General features: G+C 48.7%; 6 protein-coding genes across 6 annotated transcripts; 4 read left to right on the top strand and 2 right to left on the bottom strand.

Moving 5' to 3' along the window:
• Positions 1–584: 584 nt before the first annotated feature.
• Positions 585–4,200, top strand: PEX2_040180 (putative ARF GTPase activator (Csx2); the record flags this gene model as incomplete). Its single annotated transcript, XM_016741293.1, has 4 exons — positions 585–648; positions 707–837; positions 906–2,755; positions 2,814–4,200. 4 exons carry the CDS (start codon positions 585–587, stop codon positions 4,198–4,200), a joined length of 3,432 nt encoding a protein of 1,143 aa, XP_016599464.1.
• Positions 4,201–8,707: 4,507 nt separating this feature from the next.
• Positions 8,708–10,684, top strand: PEX2_040170 (putative YT521-B-like splicing factor; the record flags this gene model as incomplete). Its single annotated transcript, XM_016741292.1, has 4 exons — positions 8,708–8,765; positions 8,825–9,433; positions 9,519–10,141; positions 10,196–10,684. The coding sequence occupies 4 exons, from the start codon at positions 8,708–8,710 to the stop codon at positions 10,682–10,684; spliced, it is 1,779 nt and encodes a 592-aa protein (XP_016599463.1).
• A 985-nt stretch (positions 10,685–11,669) lies between these two features.
• On the top strand, positions 11,670–12,413 carry PEX2_040160 (uncharacterized protein; the record flags this gene model as incomplete). Its single annotated transcript, XM_016741291.1, has 1 exon — positions 11,670–12,413. The coding sequence occupies one exon, from the start codon at positions 11,670–11,672 to the stop codon at positions 12,411–12,413; it is 744 nt and encodes a 247-aa protein (XP_016599462.1).
• A 567-nt stretch (positions 12,414–12,980) lies between these two features.
• Positions 12,981–14,947, bottom strand: PEX2_040150 (sugar porter family MFS transporter; the record flags this gene model as incomplete). Its single annotated transcript, XM_016741290.1, has 4 exons — positions 12,981–13,748; positions 13,815–14,238; positions 14,299–14,555; positions 14,624–14,947. 4 exons carry the CDS (start codon positions 14,945–14,947, stop codon positions 12,981–12,983), a joined length of 1,773 nt encoding a protein of 590 aa, XP_016599461.1.
• A 678-nt stretch (positions 14,948–15,625) lies between these two features.
• Positions 15,626–21,687, bottom strand: stt4 (1-phosphatidylinositol 4-kinase STT4; the record flags this gene model as incomplete). Its single annotated transcript, XM_016741289.1, has 4 exons — positions 15,626–16,903; positions 16,961–21,388; positions 21,452–21,629; positions 21,680–21,687. The coding sequence occupies 4 exons, from the start codon at positions 21,685–21,687 to the stop codon at positions 15,626–15,628; spliced, it is 5,892 nt and encodes a 1,963-aa protein (XP_016599460.1).
• Positions 21,688–22,241: 554 nt separating this feature from the next.
• On the top strand, positions 22,242–24,402 carry PEX2_040130 (uncharacterized protein; the record flags this gene model as incomplete). The annotated part of the gene is made up of 6 exons (XM_016741288.1): positions 22,242–22,280; positions 22,333–22,834; positions 22,884–23,479; positions 23,535–23,665; positions 23,720–23,736; positions 23,792–24,402. 6 exons carry the CDS (start codon positions 22,242–22,244, stop codon positions 24,400–24,402), a joined length of 1,896 nt encoding a protein of 631 aa, XP_016599459.1.
• Between the last annotated feature and the right edge of the window lie 90 nt (positions 24,403–24,492).

Genomic DNA, 24,492 nt, shown 5'->3' with positions numbered 1-24,492 from the left:
GTACTTGGTTTGAAACCAAGTCTTACGACTTTCACGAATAATTTTTAATACCAGGCTATTTCGCTATTTTGTATAGTTAGTTCTGTTAATACAAATTTGACATTTAGAAGGTACATTTCGATGTATTTATAGCATTTTTGAGTCCGAAGTGAGACTATGGTCATAGTTTATATATGGATGTTGTCCCTCGTTAGATATTGCTCTTGTAAGTCCAAACTAAATATGCACACATACCTAGGCACATACATACATACAGATATATATGTATATGTATATGATATTATTAAAAATGAACTATACAAATATAGAAATAAAATTAGAAAAAAAGAAGCTTTAAACTAAATGACACTATATGGGGGTGGTTGCCTGCGCATTTATCCGATTTCGCCCCCTCCTTCAGATCTTTGAGCTCTCTCTCTCTCTCTCATCCCTTAAACACCTTCACTGAATGATTACTCGGTTCCTTTACACGCTTCAATACAAAGGCCATCCGACTGCAGGTTCGCAGACCGTCGATGGCCAACGATTGGTCCCGCTACTTCGGTCCCTTTCTCGCGCCGTGACCTGATCCCTTTGCCGCCATCATGGGGAATGTTGCCAGCCGCCTTGACGATGCGGGGAACTTGTTTTTCAAGGATCAGAATCGCTGTAGGTTCAAAATATCGGATCGGAAACTCTTATCCATATACTCATGAAATTTTCATAGTCTCGATCGCATCCGTCACGATAAGCAACTCACGCCGTCGTCTTCTGACTCTATCCCCCAACGCGTTCCCTGCGGCGAGGTTCGCAGCCAAGCGCGATGCCGGCGACGATACTCCGATCGAATATATTCAGGTACGCAATGCCCAACAGCCTGGATCCATTGATTGATCTAGCTAACAAGATCCCTCAACCCCCAACAGGACCCCGACACCCCCTCCGCCGCTCCGGTCCCGACGTTCATGCTACGCCTGTCAAACGACGAGGAGCTGATCTTCAACTTCACCTTTATCATTCGTCAAACACAGACCGGCAATGCTCCAAACTCTGTCAATGGTGTCTCAACGACTATGCCCGAAGTGGCAGATACCAGTCTCATGGGGCTCACGTTCGCTCACGCATCCAACTCGAAGGAACTGGATAATTTGATCACAAGAGAGTTCCATGCGAACCCCAACCTTCAGAATAACTCTAATGTTCAACTGATCGGAGATTACTCCACTGGGGGTACCCCGTCCGTGTCTTTCGAATGGTCATGGAGATGGAAGCCCCCGAAGGTAACAGAGGACAAAGGCGGCGGCTGGCGCAACAGCTGCAGCTTCTTGGATTACGACCAAAGAACTAACCGCCTGAACACCCTCGCCCATTTTTCCTTCTGGGTGCACAACTCCATGCGTCCTCTGCCGAGTCCTCAGATCTCATCGCCAAAACTGGAGTTGCCCGTCTTCCCGCGCTCTCGTATTTCATCGACTCAATCTATCGTATCCCACTATAGCGATGCCGAATCCACCCAGACCCCCTTCACCATTCCGCCTGAGCCAGTGGAGAAGTCTCTCCCGCTCCCTCCTCCACCGTCCGCGCCCCCTCCCCCACCACCAGCTAAGGTGGACCTCCCACATTCGCGGGCAGGCGATGAGATGAGCGGAGTGGAGGATGGGCCATTGTTCCGGGCGACTATGAAAGCGCTAGAGTCGAAGACAAGCAACATGCGAAGCAAAATTAAAAAGGTGCTCAAGAAAGCCGAGAGCGCGCAGCTAGCGCAAGCCAATTGCAATGAGGCCATGGAAGCGTTCCTAACCTCATTGAATGATGCGTCCACGTCCAATGCAAATGCCATTCAACCCGCTTTGGATCATTACTTCGAGAAGATCGCTCGCCAGATTTTGAACTACGAGCAACTCAACACGGTGCAACTTCAGAAACTTGTAATTGATCCTCTGGTTAGGCTATATAATAACGACATTAAACAAGCAGAAGCCAAAAAGAAGGACTGGGACGAAGAGAGCCGTGACTATTACGCGTATGTCAGTCGGTATCTGGGCCAGCGACAGGATTCGTTGAAAGAGAAGAAGCGTGCCGAGAGCGATTCAAAGTATCAAGTCAAGCGGCGGAATTTCGAACTGAGGCGATTTGATTACTCCTCGTTTATGCAAGATCTCCATGGAGGTCGCAAAGAGCAAGAGGTTCTCTCACATCTCACCAAGTATGCAAGTTGCCAGGCCAAAAATTTCCTGTCAGCCGCCAAAAAAGTTGAAGGAATGACCCCTCAACTGGATGCCCTAATTCACGAGGTGGACCAGGCCGACAAGGAGTTCCAATTCCAGCGTACAGAGCGCGAAGAGAAGCGCCGGGCTCTGGAAAATGGTAGTAACCCATATCTTGAGCCAGACGTAGTGGCCGGCCCAATGAGTGTACCTATCATTCCTCCGGGAACTGCCAACGGTGGTCCTTCTACCGAGGTCGAGCTTGGTAGAGCTGATAGCACAGGCTCCCAGATTCGAGGAGTCATTAGCAACACCTCATCGATTTCATCTCAAGCAAATGCGGGATCGGTTGCATCGCCCACAGGGATTAGTGCACCTGCGTTAAACTCGACGGTGGTTAGTAATGCGGGTCAGAATCGCTTTAAGGGTATCCGAGATCTTGAGGAACAGAACAGTCTTGGATGTGATCGAGCCAGTGGCCAACAGCGGAAAGAGGGCCTCCTGTGGGCACTGTCCCGTCCGGGGTCTCACATCGACCCCAAGGGGATCAACAAACAGGCATGGCACAAGTAAGTACAAGTGCATAAATATTTGATCAACTTCTAATTTCTTATTTCTTATTCTCAGATTTTGGATCGTCTTGGATCAAGGAAAATTATCCGAGTATAGCAACTGGAAACAAAAGCTGGATCTACACATGGACCCCATCGATCTACGCATGGCATCCGTCCGTGAAGCTCGAAATGCGGAGCGACGGTTCTGTTTCGAAGTGATCACCCCCCAGTTCAAACGTATTTACCAAGCCACATCCGAGGACGACATGTCCAATTGGATCAGGTCTATCAACAACGCGCTGCAGAGTGCGGTTGAAGGCCAGGAGACTTCACCTCCTTCCGCCTCTAGGAATGATGCGCCGACCAGTCGGGATATTGGTTCTGTTCTAACAGGAAAAAGTTCGTCTGTGTCTGGCCACCATTCCTATTCCAACTCTAGCTCTAGCAACAACACTGGCGTCATCCGCAGAACAACAGTCGGTGCGCGTCCGGGCTATGTCCGTCATGATAGCAACACCTTTGAAGAGAATCCTGCAAAACTTCTGCAGGTTGTACGGGATGCGGATCAAGGCAACAACTGGTGTGCTGATTGCGGATCCTCGTCCAAGGTTGAGTGGGTGTCCATCAACCTCGGAATCATTCTCTGCATTGAATGTAGTGGAATTCACCGCTCTCTAGGCACGCATATATCCAAGATCCGCTCTCTCACGTTGGATGTACATTCCTTCTCGAACGATATCGTCGAGATTCTCCTGCAGATTGGCAACCGCGTCAGCAACATGATTTGGGAGGCAACCCTAGATCAAAAGCTCAAGCCGAGCGCCAGTTCTACTCGAGAGCAGCGTTTAAGATTCATCACCGCCAAATATGTTGATCGAGCCTACGTTGAGCATCTGCCTTCACCGCGTTCTCGCTTCGCGACGCCTGATGAAACACTTCTCGCGTCAATCAAACAGAACGACATCCAAGGCGTCCTCTACGGCCTCGCCCTACGTGGCAACGTAAACATCACTGATCGCTCTCGCAACACCCACGCAACCTTCCTTGCCCTCGCCGCCGCTGATCCTGCGTCCCCAGGCGCCCCACCGACCACTCTCGCCGCCAGGTCTAGCGCAAAAGCCATCCCGTTCCCTATTGCCGAGCTGCTAGTCCAGAACGGCGCCGAGATCCCGCCACAACCCCCCTCCATCCCTCTCTCCCCCGCAGCCAAGCTCTACCTCAGCCAACGGACCGCCCGCACATCTGCCTTTAGCGTGCCTCCACCGCCACTCGGTGGAAAGTCCTCTGCAAACGATACTCTGGGCTCCCTCCCAACCATCCGCAGCAAGGACTCTTCTTCTTCGTCAAACACTCCAACTCTCGCAGAAAGCAGAGATAAAGACAGAGAGAAGCTCTCCAAAAGAGGAAGCGCTGGTGCCCGCTTTGCGGGAAAAGTGGCTTCACTTGGAATTGATCGATAAAGGGCTTCTCCTCCCCGCGCTTCATCTTGTCTATATCCCCCGTTTAGCACATCAGCCGCGCCGCCCATAATCGTAATTATATCAGTGTTTAATGAGATTCCGCATGAAAATTCCCCTCTGATGACTTTGTTGATGTTCCTTTCACTCTTTGTTTTCTGTTTCTGGTCAGAATCTTTCTCTTTTTTTTTTCGCACTTGGGCTCTGACTTCTATGATGGCCAGGTGGTGATTTTCTTTCTCTTCTTTTTTGTTTCACTTCTTCGTGTCAATTCTTGATACTAACATATCATCCTACTTTTGGATGGTTGCTCCCACTTTTATGGTTTGTTGTCTTCTACAAATTCAAATATGGGTCGGGTCCGTTGCCTTTGCCCTGCATTATGATCATCCTGTTTTATATGTAGTTGTGTTCTGGTGTATCTCCGTCTGTAGGGGGACTTTGTCTTTATCGAACTTTGGGGCCTTGGGAGTATCTACTATCGCAGTAATCAATTATGGCCATAGGAGAATGAACCTTGGAAGCTCTTAAACAGCTATCTAGGAGCTGTCTAAATAGGTTGTCTCCGGCATATATCAGATGGAGCTAGTTGCTATACCCTTGTTCTCTTTTCTTCGCCTCCCCTCATCCACTTTTCCCATATCAAAATAGCTATCAACCATACACCACCGATTCTCTACACCATACTAGATCCTATACCTTGCACAGAAACAAAGTTGCCTAACAGTGGCAACACCAACGCATCCGAGTCTCCCCACTGACCCCAGCAGCTGATGATAATCCTGACAATCATCCATGGATAGAGCTAGAACTGCAAGCCGCGGGGCTGTGGCGTCTAGCGGTGGCCGAGGATGGTAAGACCGGCAGTTTTCTGGAAAGTAGAAGCCCCTACGGAGTACATCGTACAAGACGGGTATGGAGATATGGAGACATGCGGGCTGATCCATTGGAACGCAACAGCGGAGATGATCCGAGTTTGGGCTTGCTCTGAGTCACAATCACAACATGGTGAATCGAGAATTGAGAATGGAGAGAGAATGGAGATAGGCCTGCTCGGATCTCTGCTGATCCCAGTAGTGATTGGGGGTCATGTTGTATATTATGGTGGTAGGGACCACAGCCACAAAGCCACTGATGATACAACGCATTATACGGAGTATTATGGATAGAATGAGTCAACTTGTTATCTTTAACCCTTGACGGACAAGTCCGAGTGGCATTGGGCATACATACGGTAGTATCCACTATGGAGGGGCTCATGATTCTCATTTTTATGTTGTATACAAAGTACATGGGAAAAAAAGCAGTGGATTCAGGGGAGTGGAGGGACGTGGAGGGACGTGGGGACGATGAATGACGTCAGGGGATCCAGAGTGACGCCTGAGGTGTTCATGTGGCGTCTTCCCGCAGCAGAGACCGTGGACGTCGAGAAGTCCACTCTGACCACTCACATTTGATTGATCGCCGATTCCCCAATCAGACTTGATGTTTCTGCTTCGATCGTTGGGTGGAAGGTGCTAGAATATCTTTTTGGAAGGCGAATGCACTTAGATCAATGGGGCGTCAGTGGGCCACTGCCGTGTACATGTTGTATATCACCATTCGAATTGCTATGTACTATATTTGTATATTGTAGATCGTAGGATGTTCCTGTCATTGTCGGGAGATCTCCGGATTATGCTCCAACATGGATGAGAGTGGCAAAGGACATGAGTCACAGGGCAACGTCGAGAATGCATTCGTTGGATGTGCAATATGCAATGTACGATTTACAATATGTAGATGTAGATATAGGAAAGGTGTTCAAGTAATTTGTATAAGAGGACAAGTCACTTGATTCGGAAACATACTCCGGCAAGAAAAGTATATGTATACAATATGTAACTTGTATAACATGTGTGCTACTCAAGAAATGGAAGCACGACAGCGCATGATCCAATATTGATTAGTAGCCGTATATTGATATACAACATAACATGGTGGAAAGATGACGTCCTCGGGTTAGTCGGATGTAAGGTACCTTGCATTCTGCTAAAAAACAGTATCCATTGCCGTGATTCCAACCTGAATCCCTAAATGCCTCTAGAGTCACTGTGGCTGTTTCTGATATCTCTGATTGGTGTATTAGGAAGCCACACTGTTGCAGTGGACCTCGGGATATATATGCCTTCTGCCATGACAGAGTATATCGTACCATACTTTGTATATTAGGAACACATGTGATGGCAATACGAAGGACATGAGATAGATTACAGACACAATATTCTGTTAAATTTTTCTCTTCTTTTTTTTATCAAGGAGATATGTAGTTCCTGAATGTAGTTCCCCAATGTAGTCCCTAATACCCGTCTCTGATTGGCTGGCCTGAGATGCCGATGGATCAACCCAGGTGGATCCAACTTCACCTCATTTTGTCCCTTTTTCTGTTCTCCTTTCTCCCATTTTTTTCAATTGGTTCATTCTGGACTTTCTTCCCTTTTGACTGTTTGATGTGCAGACGTATGTCTTACTTTTTTCCTTTTCAGGATCACCAAGCTCCATTTGATCCCCACTCAGCGGTACGTACTTTGTACGTATCCACGGCATATACTCTGAAACGGTTCTCCAGAGTCAATACTACATCGTACAAAGTACACAATCTATTATCCAATCTATCGTCGAGGCTTTTTCTCGGCTGCCATGGCCCAGAATCAGGCAACTGTGCTCTGTCGCACTATACAGTCGCACACGACGTGTCTTTTGCCTTTGAAATGGGCTTGAACTCGAAATGGTGCAACATACAATATTGGACTTCCAATATTCACATCCCAGAGAAGTGAAAAGTCCCCTTCGAAACCAATCTCTATATATCATTGGTGGGATCATGATCGAGCCTAGTGGGAGGGTATCCAGAATAGCTCCAGCTCCAACGGTCTATGGCTTCCCCTTGCCGCTATATCCCGTCGGATCTAAAGGCTCATTCTGTTCTTATAGGTGTTGATACATACTGTACCGTTATACGGGTTGCACGGAACTCATTACGGAGTCCATTGCACGTCCATACCATTCTTATTTTGGCGCAGTCTTCTCCACCCCTGACAGTGGCAAATCCGTCAATTCGACTCATTGGTCCAGGCTTGAAGAGGCTCCTCGGGTATGTAAGTCGTAAGTCCAATTTTTTTTTTTTCCTCCCAGGCCCCCAACATATTAATATCCCCCAATCGCGACAAGTTGGCCCCGCCCAGATACCCGTCACAAAATATGAAAAAAAAAAGAGAGAAAAAAGAGGGAAGGAAAAAAAAAGGCTCGATCTGCATCTCAGCACATCTGCACCGATGACACGATACTCAGACCACAAATTATTTTACACGTTTGCCCGAGACTAATCCCGAGTCTCTTATTTGTCGATAACTAATAGCTACATGACTATAAATGTTTATATACAGGACACCCGAAGCCATCCTTTTTTTCCCCCCCTTCTTTTTATATAAATATCTTAATCCGTGGAATACCTTGATATGTATGTGCTTTTAAGCCATTGACATAATCCACAGCCTGTCACCTGCCAAGATAGTTGATTGGCTTCAATTCTCCCCAGGACCCCCAGGACCCTCAGGGCCCCCATTCACAGATCCGCCACTCTTCAGCATAAAAGGGTACTTTCATACATTCTACACTCTTATTTAGCTCCCCTTTTGGGCACCTTTCTTTTCCTGCCCTATATCTCTTTCATTTATACATTGCCTTTCCCCCCCCCCAAAGCTTCCGGGAAATCACTATTTTAGTCTCTCTCCCTCTCCCTCTCTCTCCCTCTCCCTCTCTCTCCCTCGGCTCTTTTGCCCTGCTCAGTTATAACTACACCTTCTGCCCCCTGTCTAGACCAATTCCAAGTAACACAACACTTGAAACAAAACAGGTATGTCCACCCTTTTTTTTTTTAATAATTTGGGCGTCATATTCTCTACCTGGTGTTTTCTTCTGGCATATCTTGGCCTTCCAGTGATAGCCTTTAAGCTTCCCCTATCTCTTAATGCCTAACCCACTTGTTTCTCTTCAGGGCTTGTTTCTCTCTACAATCCCCTGTCCTTTTGTTCCACCTACTTTGTTTGAGCTTGGGCTTCTGCGAAGGAGGGGGGGGGAAAGTTGTTAGTGCGTTCGTGATTTTTCTCTTTTTTTCTTCCCCTTTCAATTTCCTCTTACCATCACACACATCTTCTATTGAGAATTTCTTATTTCAAAAGACTAACCTGCATAGCTTGGGATTTTCCCCTTCTGAATCTGACCGTTACATCTTCTCTTCTACTCTATTCTATCCTATCCTATTCTATTCTATTCTATTCTATTCGTCTCTCTTCTATCGGACTCTTGAGGAAGTCACTTGCATCTGTGGGATTTCTTATAGAACTCCAGTAGCCTCGAGCTACTTTGACTTATAGGTAAGACCTCAAGTAAGATGTGTCCATTTTATACACTAAACTCTATAAAGTAGTTTGAAAAAGGTTGCCATTGGAACTGTTACCCACGACCCCCCATGGGCAATGTTCCCCCAGACAAGAAAGCCGACGGGACAGCCCCGATATCAGACCAGGGTTAGTTCCTCCTTTCCAAATTGGTCCAAGCGTTGTCTATTGACTAAATCTCTCCTCAGGTGCATCTACTTCAGCGCGACCTCCCAATGTCAGACACCATTCCAGCTTTGCAGAAGCTCGATATGGAACCGCCCCTTCTCCCTTGAACATGAGCAACATGGGATACTTCCTTCCAGGCCATCACTCACAGGGTTATGATCAGCCAATACATCAATACCCGGCTGCCCAAGGGCAAGGTATGATGTATCCCATGCCAATGGCTCCATATGGACACAACTCCGGAGGCATGGCGTACGGCGTGCCTTACCCAGCTTATCCGCCGTACGCGATTCCTCAACACCCAGGTCCCGTTCAACATGGAACTCCTTACCAGCATGGAACCCAAATGCACAACCTCAGTCCCGGGCAAGTATCTCCATATGCCTCGGGCTATTACCCTCATTCGCCGTACGGTGCCCCTTATGGACATGGAGTGCCGCCTGTCGGCCAAATTCCCCAGACCACATCTCCCGTCCGTACCACCACAAGCTCGCCATCAAAACCGGGCTCCCTGCGCAAAGAAGCCGATAAACGGATGGCGGATTTGGAATACGACGTCTCAAAGACAATCGTGGATGGATCGAATCCCATGAAATTAGTGCAGCCTCAAACCCAACCGCTCCTCTCCGGTGAGCTTTTTTTCTTTTTTTTTTTTCTTCTTCTTTTTCGCTGAACCTCTCGCTTGGGAATTGTTGCTAACTTGCAATTCATCAGACAATAGTTCGCCCTCGCAACCAGCCCCGACCGCTTCGAGTACCCCACGAGGGCCACCCCGAAAACCAAAGCAATCCGGCCACGCACTCTGGGTTGGAAATCTCCCCCCAGGGGCCAGTGTTGTGGATCTCAAGGATCATTTCTCACAAGGTGCGACAAACGATATCGAGAGTGTATTCCTCATCGCCAAGAGTAATTGTGCATTCGTGAACTACAAGTCTGCAGCCGCGTGTGTCGCGGCGTTGGCGAGATTCAATGACTCCCGTTTCCAGGGCGTACGTGTTGTTTGTCGATTGCGAAAGGGGTTCACGGCCCCGGGGTCCGGATCTGTAGTTGTGGCAGTTCCCGTGGTGAATCAAGCTCCCCGGCCACGATTGGAGGATATTGCTACGAGTACGAGTACGGCTATGGCTACTGCTACTGACCCGGACGATGATGATTCAATCACACCGGAGCTTAGCGCGGCCGCGCCTGCTACAGGCAACTATCCACCCCCGGCCCGGTTGGTAGATCGATACTTTATTGTGAAAAGCTTGACAGTGGAGGATCTCGAATTAAGCAAGCAAAGTGGCATTTGGGCTACGCAGTCGCACAACGAGGCGGCAATGAATCAAGCTTTCGAGGTAGGTATAGACCTATATACAGTACTGCAATGACCGAAACTGACCTTTACCCAGACCACCGATCACGTCTATTTAATTTTCTCCGCGAACAAATCTGGTGAGTATTTTGGATACGCGCGCATGGTGTCGCCGATCAGCGACGACGAAGAACTCGCTTTGGAGATGCCATCCCGGCCCGATCCCCCGCCCGGTGGGCCCGACGAGCTCGACGTGACCCTGACAGCGGCAACCTCGACAGCGCCGCAAGGCCGAATCATCGATGATTCAGTGCGGGGAACTATCTTCTGGGAAGTTGAATCGTCGGAAGATGAGAACGACAACATCAGCGAGAAGAGCGTCGAGCCAGAGGATCCGGAAGAGGGTCAAACTTTTGGTAAACCGTTCCGCATTCGATGGATTTCGACGGAACGGGTACCCTTTCAGCGTACTCGTGGCCTCCGTAACCCCTGGAATGCGAATCGGGAAATCAAAATCGCTCGTGACGGCACCGAAATCGAGCCGACGATCGGCCGTAAGCTGATCCAGTTGTTTCACTTGCCTTGAGTTTCTTGATTACCTGGTTTCTTGACTTGGGATGATCTGCTCTGTCTTTGGTCTATGTTGGTTATCAGCAAGTTTTCTGGCCTATAATGACAGACATTGACAGAGGGGATTCATCCTGGGACCGGAAGAAATCAGAAACCTAGCACATATCACACTTTATGGGAAACGAGCAATACACGATATACGTCCTTTTTCTATTTACTCTCGAGCTACGAACACGAATGCTTCCCCTCTTTCCTGCAGGGAGTGGCGTTCTGCATGATACCCCTCTGTAAACCAGGTTGACTATTCTGTGTGTTATATAGGGATAGGTATAATAGGTAGCATGAAGTTATCATGATATATCCTATTTGTCCTATATCCATGGACTATGGATACCCTATATATCCTATATATCATCCCATACATATAACCTTATATAACTTTGTAATGCAGCAATATTCCAATATTCAAACATAAGAGTATAAAGTATTAGACCAATTATAATAAACCTAGTAAATAGAGTAATAGACCAATAGACCAATAGAGTAATAGAGTAATAAATAGAGTAACAGACTAAGAAAGGAATAGACTAAAGTCATAGACCTAAAACGGAATGCTGAGTCAGCCCCATCGACATCACCACTCTCCACTTAGCGCCACTTTCCCCAGAAAATCGGATGCTTAGCTTTCTTCTGCCTTTCGGTGAACCTACTATTTCCCCCCCTCTTCTTCTTCTCTTTTTCTCTTCTTCCAACTTCTACATCTCTCCCTTCTTTCATTCCATTTTCATCGTCTCTCGGAAATACTTCCCATCTTTCAATCTTTCAATCTTTCCTCAAATCAAGTTCCTAGCCCCACCATCATTCCACCCTCCTTCCAACTGATCAGACCATTCTCGTCACTTTGATCTTTACTCTATTCTCCCAATTCTCTATTACATGAAAAGGGCGGCTAGTCCGTCCACATTTTCCTGTTCTCAGTTCAAACCTGTCTTCATCTGACAATGGCCAACGATCCCACCTCCCCCATCTCGGTCCCACATGCAGAGAACCGTCGACGTCGTGGTTCCATCGCCGACATCTTCTCTAAGCCGAGTAACCCATCCAACACCCAGGCTGCAAACCAGCAGTCCAACCAGCGTCGGCTGTCAATCACCACGCTTGGCCTCTCTGGTTCCCCCACCCAGGCATCCGCCTTCGGTGGCAACCGCAACTTCCGTCGAGGTAGCCTATCCAGCTCAATGGGCTCTAACATCCCGGCCGAAGATGCCCTCGAGGACGACCAAGTAACAGGAACCTCGCCCAACTCGCAGTTCGGAAGACGCGTTTCCTTTGGTGCACAGGCCCTGCGTGATGCTCGTGCAGGAAGCATAGGCAATGGTAGAAATTACCCCCCTCCGTCTGCCGTAGGCCCGCGCCGTTCCCCTCCGGCCGGTTCGGCGATTGTTGCTACCCGTTCTTCCGCAAGTACTTCAACGTCTCCTCAGGATGAGAGATCTAACGCATCACGCCGACCCTTAGGCGAAGGCTTTAACTGGTCAGAGGCCCTCCGCTCTCGTGCCGAGCGTGCCCCTTCCCTCGGCGGCCCTGTCTCCCCCCAGGCAGCCCAGCGTTCCACCGGTCACCACCAGCGTGCCGCTTCCATCGCATCTATGGAGCAACCCAGCCGGGAAATGCCCCGTCAGCCCAAGCAGAATAAGCCAGATTTCTTCCAGGAGAAGATCTTGAGAGGCGACTTTATGGATTAGGGATTAATTCTCGTCACCTTTGCAAGGAAAGTATATCCTGATCAGTGCTACTGGGCCTCACTGGCTGCTGCTGCTTCCTTTTTTTATTTTTTTATTTTTTCCCATTTTTTCCCCCCTTGCATTCGATGCCTAAAGTCTCAACAGACTTGTATCAATTTTGGGTTTCCATCCTCTTGATGTGTCTTCCCAACTATTTCCGCTTGTTTTGCAAATAGGAGGAATATGTATCAAAATGATCCATGGAGGATTATCAACTTGTCTCTCTTCTTCAGCCCTGGGATCGGCGTTTTCATCTGTTTCTGAGCCTTTTTCCTTATCCATTCTATCCTGGTGATGCGGATGATTTTATTCTTATATGACTACCAAATTGACATCCCCACTGGTCACTGGTTATTGGACTATCAATTGTATTTTGAAGTACTCTATATCTGTGTTCTATTCAGTATGTACACTGAATACCTCCCCGTATGTTCATTACTCCCCAACATCACACAAATTTTCTCTCGGTCCATATACAGTCCACCACTTCAACTCTTCGTGTCACACCAAGGTCGCTTAGGTCAACCCTCAAGAGAAATGCGAAGAAGGTCCAGTCCCAGCATCATCCGCAGCCTCAGCCGTCTCAGCATGTGAATGACCGGGGACTCCTTCCGTCTGCTTCCTGCTCTGCGCACCCTCCTCTTCCCTGTTATACTTCTTTGCAACCTTCCGATCCATAAGCTGATCAGTCGTGAGCCGATTCTCCGGCTCCGGCGGCTTCCACTTGCTGCTCTTCCACGGCGGCACACGCATCACATACATCATATCCATCTCCTCAAGTGTCTTATCTTTACCCTCGATAACAAAGAAGTAAACAACAATCACCGCGAAGAACAAACACCCGGCAAACACATATCCATACGCAAAGTCAATATCGCCAGTGATAAACGGCGTGAAGAATCCAATCAGGAAATTCCACAACCAGTTCGACGCAGTCGCCATCGCCATCGCACGCGCTCGGTATCGCGATGGGTACAGCTCGGCCACAATGGCCCACACCATCGGGCCCCAAGTCATGGCAAACCCGGTGATGAATAGGCAAGCAAATACAACCATCGCTTTGCCAGCTCCGGGCGTGTTACGTGGCGTATGAACATCAAGCGAGAAGTGACCCACAGACGCAAATACCATAAAGCAGATAAACATCCAGATCCCACCGGCGATCAGAGACTTGCGTCTTCCGAAATGCTCGATCACGTATAGTCCGCCGAATGTGGTGCCGAAGTTCACTCCGCCCAGGATCATCTGTGTCACATATGTGTTGTCGATCCCTGCTCCATTGAAGATCACGGTTCCCTGAACACATATTAGCCAGGCTTGACGTATATTGGATCACACCCTTGAAGGGGGGAAAAAACTCACGTAGTAGAAGAAGTAGTTGGCACCGGTCAGCTGCTGCAAAGCTTGAAGCACAACGCCAAGTATGATGCGGTACGCCATGCGTGGCGCCTGGAACATCTCAAGCCAACCGCGGATCCCCCCTCGCGCCCCTTGCTCGGAATCCAGCTGTTCTTGTATCTCAGCAATCTCATGCACGATCACCCGGTGATTCTCGGGTATCCCGTACAGCTTCGACATGGTGCGTCGGGCGCGGTCCACGCGTCCGTTCCGGTAGTCGAACCGAGGACTCTCCGGAAAGAGAAGGATGCCGATTCCAAGGACAAGACCCCATAGGAATGTGATACCGAGTGGGATTCGCCACGATGCGGTGTTGTCCATGCTTTCTGTGCCGAAGTTGATGCAGTATGCGATAAAGATGCCCAGTGTTACAAATAATTGATAGGAGCTGATGTTGTATTAGGGCTATGAGCATATTGCGATTGTTGAGGGTTGGATTATGACTTACCACACCATCGCTCCTCGGATATGTCGTGGTGCAATCTCACCCTGATACATGGGCACCAGCAGTGAACAGGCACCCACACCGAATCCGGTTACAAATCGCCCCATCATGAATTGGTACCATTTTCCCGCTGGTGAGGATATTTGGATGATCAGTCCGACATGGAGAATGATGCACCAGAAGAAGATGGACCATTTTCGGCCAATTCGGTCGGTCAATGGTCCGGCGAGAAGAGCTCCTATTAATGTACCGATGGAGAGCTGGAAAGCGTTAGATTTCCCACATTCACATACCTCCTTTTCAAAGACATGCAACGATATCCACTCACCATGGAAACAATCAACCCAGACCGAACATTGTTAAAGTGATATGTCCCATCAGGCTTCAACTGCGCAAACCGCTGTTTGAAGTTACGCATCTCCAGAAAGCCCGAGATCTGGCCAGTATCATATCCAAAAATGACACCACCAATTGAGACAAAGGCGCCTAGCAACACAGACCTCCATGTTACCCATGGCACACGCGACTCGTCCATGTTGCTGCCTCTTTTCTCGCGATCTGCTATCGCGGACTCCCCCGACAAGTCCGTCAATGGCGGGGACTTGGTCCCTGTTCCTCCGCCGCTGAGTTTGTTGAGGAACGGGATTTTCATCCTGGAGTTTGGAGATTGGAGGTGTGTATAATATGTAGAATATACTGTTAATCCAGATCTAGGTTGATTAGGGGGGAGGGTTTGGCGTTGGACACCCGGAGCTAGGGCTGTGCCCAAGGCTGTCTTGCACATTATAAAGCCCTAGTCTTAAGTCAAATGTCTTTACATCGTCATATTGCCACTTCCGGAACAGTCCTCGGACCTAGTACGATGTAGATCGTCATGTATTGAATGCGCCACCCCGATGCTAATTGAAGTATATATGTCCTATAGGTTATATATGAGATATCACGGTCATTGTTAATATTGGGTCTCTATATATGACGGATTGACAGTGCATCCTCATCAGATACGGATTATTTTGTGTTGTAATCCATACAAAGTTATCTTTAAATGTAATAAAGTTAAACTTGCCCGAGGTATCGGGGAATCCGATCAGTATGTCGTTGTGCCGACATAGTCGTGACGTCAACCAGACACTTTTTTCATTAAGTGAAAAAAAAAAAGACACCGAAAGAGAGAGATGACAAGGTTAGGTATTGGTTATCTTACGTGGATTGGATTGAATTGACCATATCTATGTGGTAGAATCGATGATCAAAGAAATATTATATCAAAAATGCAAATTCTAGATCTATAGAGAAAATGGTCTGTGGATAACATCACACCTACATAATCTCAGTAAGGAATACCGTTGGTCATCAGTTGGAACTGATCATAACCCTTAGTCGACACGCTCATGTACGACTTGCGCACAAGTTCCCGCATGTACTCGGCCGCATCGCGCTCGCTCTTGTCCAGCACAAACCGGTCACGGAAATTCTTCAGAGTCTCGGGCTTGAAACACGGAAGACCACTGTCAAGCATGAGGGAGACAATATGGGCCAGCTTCGTGCTATAAGGGCGAGATGCAAGGAATGCTTTCACCACCAACGACTCGAACCACCGGTATGGTTGAGTGTTGGTCGGGTTGTGGGAGCTGCCTGGGAGGTTGATGCCCGAGTTGCCCTGGTGATGGGCTGGGTCATGGGTTCCACTCATGACGGCGACCATCTCGGAGGTCAGCTTGAACGGCGCACGCTCAAATCGCACTCCACCGGGTGCAATATCGAAGCAGAATCCGAAATCAATATGAATGATATGGCCGGCATCATCGATCATGATGTTTCCGTTGTGTCGGTCCTTGAACTGCAGCAGGTAAGAGATGACTGAGTAGGCGGCCATACTTTTGACAAAGTTGGTGCGCGCTTCTTGGAATCGGATAGAGTCCTCGCCTCCGTACTTCGACACGAAGTAGTCATATAGCCCGTTGACGGCCTCGCGGCCGAGCATGTCGCGAGAAATGGAATTGGGAAGCACGTCAATCACACCACAGCCAGGCGCTGTCGAAGTCACCCGGTAAGGGTAGACCCAAACATCTAGACCAACACTGGTAAAGATGCTTCTGAAGGCTGCAATCATCTGCAGAGCAAGCATGTCCTGACGGCAGTCGTCGCCGACCTTGAAGATAGCCGACTGCCAAACTTCATATGTTTCCTGCTCAGGCTCGGAATGGTTTGTTAATTGGCGTTGGTGGTGGTGGTGGTCACCCGCGCCAGTCTCAGTCTTCTCAATCAATCGTGGTCTTGTCTTCTGGATTCGGAATGTCGCCATGTAAGGTGCCTTTGCGTGACTTTGCAAGGGCTTTCCAGACTTGCGGTCGATACCAACGACTACACCGTCAGGGTTGCTGGGAAGGTACACTCCAACTTCCACCTTGATCTTACGCAACTCTTCCTCAATCTTCTCCTTCTTCTCAGGCTTACTCCTCTTGATATAGGGGCGAAGTTTGCCGGAGACACCCGTGACTTCATTGAAGAACGAAAATTCTCTTTCATAAAAGGCACGCTCCTCGTCCGAGAAGCTTGAGATCAAGTTATCTAGGAAACGGTCGAGTGTATCTTTGATGGGGTCCGGCTGTTAACGCAGGATGTTAGCCAACGATGATCAAGTTTAGACAACATTGATACTTACGATTTGTGAATCCTCGTCCTTGAAGGAGTTGGCCTTCATGTTCCAAATAACCTGGTGAGCAAACAGTTGAGACAACTTGGCTGTTTCGAGGATGTAGCGGTCTACATAACCCAGAGCATCGAAGCGCAGGGCCTGAATCAGCTGTGGCACAAAGTAGAACCGAACGTCCATCGAGTAGCTCTCCAATGCCCGCATGGCGTACTGCAAGATATAAGGGTGGTTGCCGTAAGCGGGCATGAAGTATGTGATAGCTTCCGTAGGAGTGACGGGAGCCCAATATAGCATGTATTTCAGCTGGGAACCGACGTCAGCGGGCAAACAGTTGTCAAACATAATCTCCAGAGCGCTTGGCTCCTCAATAACCTTCTCGGGGAAATTGAGTATCAATGATCTAACATCAGCCTGCATTTTGGGCGAGGGGAATCGGGCAGCCATCTGAATAGCCAACCCTGCGTTTTCCGCCCAGGCAAGCCGAAGTAAAGATACGGGGCCATCATCGGGATTCTTGCCTCCAATTGAAGGTATGTGGTGCTTTCGCTCCGGATCTAAGGGGAAGAGCCAAACTCGAAGGCGGGATCGTTCGCTCTCCACGAAGATTTGAAGCAGGTCTTGTTTGGCTTGCAAAGACTTATATGACCCTTGCGCATTGGCACCGATACCTGCAACGCCTCGTAAATCTGCGGTCACCTCGCTAAGAATTTTGTCCTCTGCCTTAATCTGCAGCCGATTGCCTCCGAATGACCACCTTGGAGGGTGCTTAAACCAACTCAAAGCAGCAGACAAAATCTGGTCCTTGAGTTTCCAAGACGCACTACCGTTCCGAGGGCTGAGATGCCTCAGAACTCTGAGACCAAGAAGCACAATGCGGAAATGGATTTCTCTCGCCAACGGATGGCCCTCGGTCTTTGAAAGTCCATCAACAGTACTGCCAATCAAGCGACAAAACAGCTGCTGATCTTGCAGGTTTCCTAAGCGGATAGCATTGAAGTGGCTCTCGAAGAAATGAAGAACTCGCAAGTGGGGCGAGAGAGTATCTTGAGCTTTTTGCTGCATGCGAAGCATAAGATCCTTATCAGTTGGCAAAAGTTCGATCTTAGTATGCAGGGGATCAAGGTATTCAAAGGTAGGGTCGAACAATCCTTTGCAGCGTTTTATGCTTCTTTCCCAAGCCTCGATCACCTCACATAGGATCCGTGGCTCAGTGTTTGGGTTCTCGTGAATGACTCCAAGCCAGAGAGATACACCAAGTTTGACTGTCTCCTTGGTGAAAATCTGGAAAGGCAACGCAACCAAGTAGTGAACCACGGAGAGTCGTGGCTTGCTGGTGCTGCAAATCAGTCCCGCAGCCTGCCGAAGCACATCCCTGACCTCCACAAGGGGAATCTCCTCGCCAGCAATGCTCCGTCCATACAGACGAGAGAGGGTATCTTCCAAAGAATCAGCAGACTCGGGCAAAATATTGACACGAGGCTGTTCAACATAAGCGCTACAATTATCCCCTTTTAAACCCCCCAGAGAAGGTATCTCTGGACGTCGGTACTTCTGACGTGTCGTGTATAGTGCCATGAAATCAGATGCGACATTGAAGTTGCTGCTTCCGTAACCATTAATCGATCCAAGACGCGGGTCACTTTGTGGGATAAGCGATCCCATTTCGAGAGCGAATGAACGTCCCATCGCAATGTGTCCGTAGCCACCGTCATCGTCATATTCGGAAAGATAGGTCTGGAGTAACCCTTTGACATCCAATGGGGCTATATTTAGGACGGTTGTCACCCAGGTCCTAGCTCGTTCATGGAACCGATTCAGAGTCGCCCTTCTCAACGCGTAGTTGTCAGGCAATTCGACCTTGACAATGCCCATGGGAGACACCAGGGACGGCTTCCACTCGAACTCATCGAGTTCTCCTTGAAGACAGGAAGACCACATGACGGTCAGAATCTCAAGCAAAGCAAAGAGGGAATGCTTTTCACACAAGGCAGATGGGCATTCACGAATGATTCTGTCGGCGCACTGTGTCGCAATACTTTGAACCCTTTCAATGCGATGGCAGCAAGCCACCAGGAATCCGGCAAGCTGCTTAGACAGGTAAGGGGTCGAAAAGTCGTCGTGCTCACCGGAAAGTGTAAGAGACAGATAACAGGTAACCGCTTTGTCTGCAACAGCATTCATACACACAACCATTTCTGGAGTGGCCAAGGCTGGGTCAAGGAAATAGCTGAGCGTCTTAGTAGAGTCCCCCGACGAGGCGCGGAGGCTCTCGACCAAGACTACAGCGTTAAGAAACACTGCTCTTGAATAGTCCAATTTCTTGATATCGGATTCTCGGCCAGGGAGTTCAGAAATTAAAGCTTTCTTCTGCTCTATGCCTCGCTGCGGTCCCATCCCGCGTCTGAGCACCGTATTCAATTCCACATCGCTCTCCAGCGAGTCCATGTGGTTCTCGGCAACCAAAGGGGGGGAATGATGTGCGAGAAGGCGAAGTTCCTTGTAATGCCGTTGGGCAATACTAGAGCTGAGGGATATTCCATGGATGGCGATATTGAACCAAGCATCTCGGAACAGAGTCAGGATGGCTTCATCATACTCTAGGGCTGACCGGGAAGCCCCGGTAAAACTGCCATTGGAAGACACGAGCAGAGCTAGCGGTTTCAAGAGGGGTGTGATATCATCCGCGGCAAAAATAATATCCTTGTGTCGTTCATACTCAAAGTCTGGCATATCGCCTTTGTTGATAATGCTTTCTAACAAATGGACTAAATAAATCCTGTGGAGCGGTGACTTTGGATCCAATGTAATCGAGAGGTAAGCCATGGCACATTGAACGGCATCAGAGATGGTGTTCAGTCCTTTGTTGACGCCATCAAGGTAGATACGTGCATAAAACTTCAATAGAAGCTGGAACTCGGCTTGTCCACCGCTCAAAGCAAGGACAGCAGTTTCCTGAATGATAAAGGCATCGACTGCGACATTGATCTTCCCAATCTTTTGGAGAAGCATAGACTGGGCTAATGCACTGATTTTGTCATCGTGGCAAGTAACCGCAACTGTCACGATGGCATGGATGACATTCCTGTAGGTGACAGTTTCATCTTCGCCATTTGCCGAGAGCGAAGTCTGGCTTGCATTTTTGGGGTATGCCTCCAGGTTCATCCCTGGCCCGGTATGATCCCCAATGAGTTGATCTTGGCTAGACTGATCTACGTTCGTGCTCGGGCTTAGCGCATTGCCAAGTGAATAAAGGGTAGTGATCACAGCGTCCTCGGAAAGAATAGTCAGGATCTGGGCGAGGCACCGAGAAGCGACGGCAACGGTCGAGCGAGCTGACACACTGCCTTGTGCTAGGAATTTCAAAAGGCAGCGTCTTGCAACAGATGCACCATTTGGAGACATTCTTGCAAGGATGGCGGTACACTTCAAAGCGGTCACAGACAGTTCCACGTTTGACATTTGCTGAGAGTCAACCAATGTATCCTCGAGCCAGGATAACAGTACTTCGTTGCTGGTTGCATCTTCGCCAAGAATCACACAGTTAAGGAAGCCTACCAGGGCATGTCCTTTGACAGAGAAAGCAAGGTGTTGCTGCCAAGGAGACCCGACTTGTAGGTAGTCGGAGCCATCCTCTAGCAAGTGAATTTCCTCACTGATGATATCCGTGACCCGCTCGACCAGAGCGATATCCGCCTCGTCATAGCTCTTGGCAATACCAACGCCAGTCATGTAGTCATCCAAGAGTTGCTCATCGGTCAGGTGCTGGAAACCGATGAGAGAGGCTGCGCATGATTTCACAAAGCGCATATAACCCTCTTGCACAAGCATGGCACTTAATGGGCGACCATGAGCAGCATATCGACGGGTATATTTTCTCCAGTCTTTGAATGCATGCTCCGCGACGTTTGCATTGCGGAGAGTGGACGAAGCCGTCTCCACTGCGATTAGGAAAGGTTCAGACAACATCGCACGCAGATGATCGACAATCTGTAACTTTTCGCTCGCATGCCAGATTGAAGTATATTCAGCGGAGGCTTCCATAAACCCAACAAGGGAGACGGCAATTGACAAAACAGTAACAGATTCATGTATAACGCCCTGCCGGCCCACCTCAGATCTAGAGTATTGGAAAGGCGTAACTGCATTGATGGCCTCGGCGCAGTTGTTCAGATATCCGTGCACAGCGTCGAGAGCGGTTTGTCGCAAGTCTGGGTACTTGGTTCCCAACGACAAGAGCGCCAGAACTAGGCTGTTCGTAAGAGTCTCCCAAGGCGACGGCTTTACACCATGGAGAAAGGGCGAGGACCGAAATAGCTGGCTATGGGATTCCGGCAGGTATCGAGATAGTTGTAATGCCAACTGAGAAGCATGTTCTGGGTCGTTCACCGAGGAGGCCGCTTTGCAGAGGGCCAGGAGGACATCTAGTTCGCGGATTCCCTGTCCGAACGTTAGCCCGCACCCACTACACTACCGGGGGTCAGCATCAATAAAGAGACACACCATTGGAACCTGGGATGTCGGGGCCTGTTGCCTCAAGACTCCATTCAAAGGACCATCAGGCTCCGAAGTTGGTCGAGACTGCTCCGCGAGGCGAGCGAGCTCCGATCCATTGGCAGGCGCCTCAACTGCCAACGCAGCGAGCTTTTGGAAAGCGAATCCTCGAATTCCACCTGATAAGCTTTTATTGTCCATTAGTATGATCCCCAGATATTGAATGATCTCACATACCCGTCCATTGTGAAGAACCTAAGGGCCTAAGGTTGGGGAAGTGGGAAACCCGACGAATGAGGTCAGGGGACAGCACGTGTCTTGAAACGCGACCCTAAGTCCGAACGCCTTACGTTATTTGTTGACATGGAAGTATACTATATACTGGTTATATATAACTGATAATGTATATACTATATTAAATTAAAATATATATAAATTATATTATCTTATTAACGGATTCAATGGTTTTTAGAACAATCTCATTTATATGTAAACATACATCGCCACTTCTCTCATGTGTGCTCTTGCCAATTTTGAGGCGGAGAGAGCCACAGGGGGGAAGAGATAGAGAGCTTTCTCCAGACTCTTCCCCCTCGAACAAGCTATACACTTATTCTCCACATATCTTTCTTCATTATCTCTTTTCTTCTTCTTTTTTTCTTTCATCTTCAATCGTGTATTTTCTTCAGTGCAGGATTGAAAAGGTCTTTATTGACATTCCTGCCATTGTTGAATTGACCGACAACTATCGCCAATTGGTCTGGAACCCTCTCCAGTCAGGGTGATAACAACCTCTATTATGCCTCCCCGTGAGAAAAGCTCTCTCAAGCGAGGAAGGGTATGTTTCATTCCTATTAGCGCCGCTAATTTGCTTACAGGGGTTACTATAGGCTACTGTCGATGAGGATTCACAAAAGAAACCTCGACGCTCTCAAAGAATCTCGAGTCAAGTCCACCTACAAGACACGCCAGTCGACTTGGACTACCTGCCAACCCCAGTCACCGGTCCTCAATCTGCCGCTACAGAGACTCGGAACGAGCTGACTGCTACACCCCCCGAAAGCCCACACAACAGCCATCAACAAATCTCATCCCAACCCGAATTGTCACACGCGACCTCCTCACCGCCAGCGTTGGAGGATACCCAGGCGCTTTCACAATTTGTGTATCCACCCAGAGCATTTGCAGACGATGTGAAAGATGAGGACGCCGAAGGGGTCTGGGGCTACCTGCTACCACTGGATGAGAACGGGAATGGCCCACTTGTGCTGAGGAAGCGCGATGATTGCGATAATGATGATGATACTGCCAAAGCCAAGGGGAAAAAAGCCCAAAAATCCAAGAGCGCTAAGTCGCCAGGTGGCTATTTGGTCGGTCGTCATCCTGAGTGTGGTAAGTGATAGCTTGATGGTCGTCGAGTGTCAGTTCTGACCATCATCAGATCGTGTCCTTGAAATTCCCACCATTTCAAACCGACACTTCCTCATTTTTGCCGAAAATAAGAAAGGCGACATGGTAGCTGTCCTGGAGGATCTCTCTAGCAATGGGACATTTGTTAATGATGCCATTGTTGGGCGTAACAAGCACCGGGAGCTGGAGGATGGTGATGAAGTTTCAATCCTGAACGAAGCCCGTTTTGTCTTCCGCTACCCCCGTACTCGGGAAACAAATGGTTTCCGTCAGCAATACCGGATTCTCAACCAACTGGGCAAAGGTCACTTTGCAACCGTTTATCTGTGTGCTGAACGATCCACTGGAGACAAGTATGCAGTCAAAGTCTTTGAAAGACGTCTCGGTGACTCGCAGAAGTCACAGAACGACAATGCTCTGCAACAAGAGATTGCGTTGTTGATGGGCGTTCACCACCCAAATCTACTGTGTCTCAAAGAACCTTTTGATGAAAGTGATGGCGCTTATTTGGTACTTGAATTGGCGCCCGAGGGAGAACTGTTCAACTGGATTGTGAACAATCAGAAAATGACCGAGGATGAAACTCGCGGTGTGTTCCGCCAACTGTTTGACGGATTGAAATATCTGGTATGTATATCAAAAGCCCACATTTACAGTACTGGGTCAGCTAACGTGTCATCAGCATGAACGAGGAATTGTGCATCGAGATATCAAGCCAGAAAATATTCTGGTTGCAGACAGAAATTTGCACGTGAAATTGGGTGACTTCGGGCTAGCTAAAATTATTGGGGAAGAATCTTTCACGACGACCCTGTAGGTGAAAGCATGTCCGTTTCCATGTAAATGTTCGCTAACATGTGCTTCCAGCTGCGGTACACCAAGCTGTAAGTCACAAAGTATAGGACTTCGAACCCTCAGGTGTTGGTACTAATTTTGCAGACGTTGCCCCGGAGATTTTGCAAGATAGCCGCCACCGAAAATACACCAAGGCTGTGGATGTATGGTCCCTTGGTGTTGTTCTCTACATCTGTCTCTGTGGCTTCCCGCCATTCTCAGATGAACTGAACACCCCAGAGAACCCATTGACTCTCGCCCAACAAATCAAGACGGGCAGGTTTGACTACCCATCACCGTATTGGGACTCTGTTGGCGACCCAGCTCTGGACCTAATCGACAGAATGCTTACCGTGGATGTCAACAAGAGAATCACGGTGGATGAGTGTCTCGAGCACCCTTGGATGACCGGAAATTACCCGAGTGCCACTGACAGCACAGATGGCCTGACGGGAGCTCTTGGTCAACTAGACTTTTCCAAGCGCAAGTTTCAACGGGAGCGGACCTTACTGAGCAGCATCAACGATGCTCACTTCAGCGAGCATGCCGAAGGCAGCGAGAAACCAGTCAAAGTATTCCGAAATGAAGCCGGGAAGCGTATCCACAACCGACCAGCCAAGGCGTCCCAACGTGAAGTCTCACCAAGTGGCAACCGGGCCCCAAAAGATTTCATTAACATTGGGGAGCGTGGCGATCCCACCTTGTACGACAATTAGGGGGGGGACTATGGCTTTGTATGACTTTTTTGATCATTCTTATTGACTTTTTGCGTGCACTTGGGGATATCATTATCAATGTTGTATCAA

Source organism: Penicillium expansum (assembly GCF_000769745.1).
Source record: "Penicillium expansum strain MD-8 chromosome Unknown contig132, whole genome shotgun sequence".
Classification (NCBI taxonomy): domain Eukaryota; kingdom Fungi; phylum Ascomycota; class Eurotiomycetes; order Eurotiales; family Aspergillaceae; genus Penicillium; species Penicillium expansum.
Note: the sequence above shows the minus strand (reverse complement) of the source record. Positions and strands in the feature narration are given on the sequence as shown.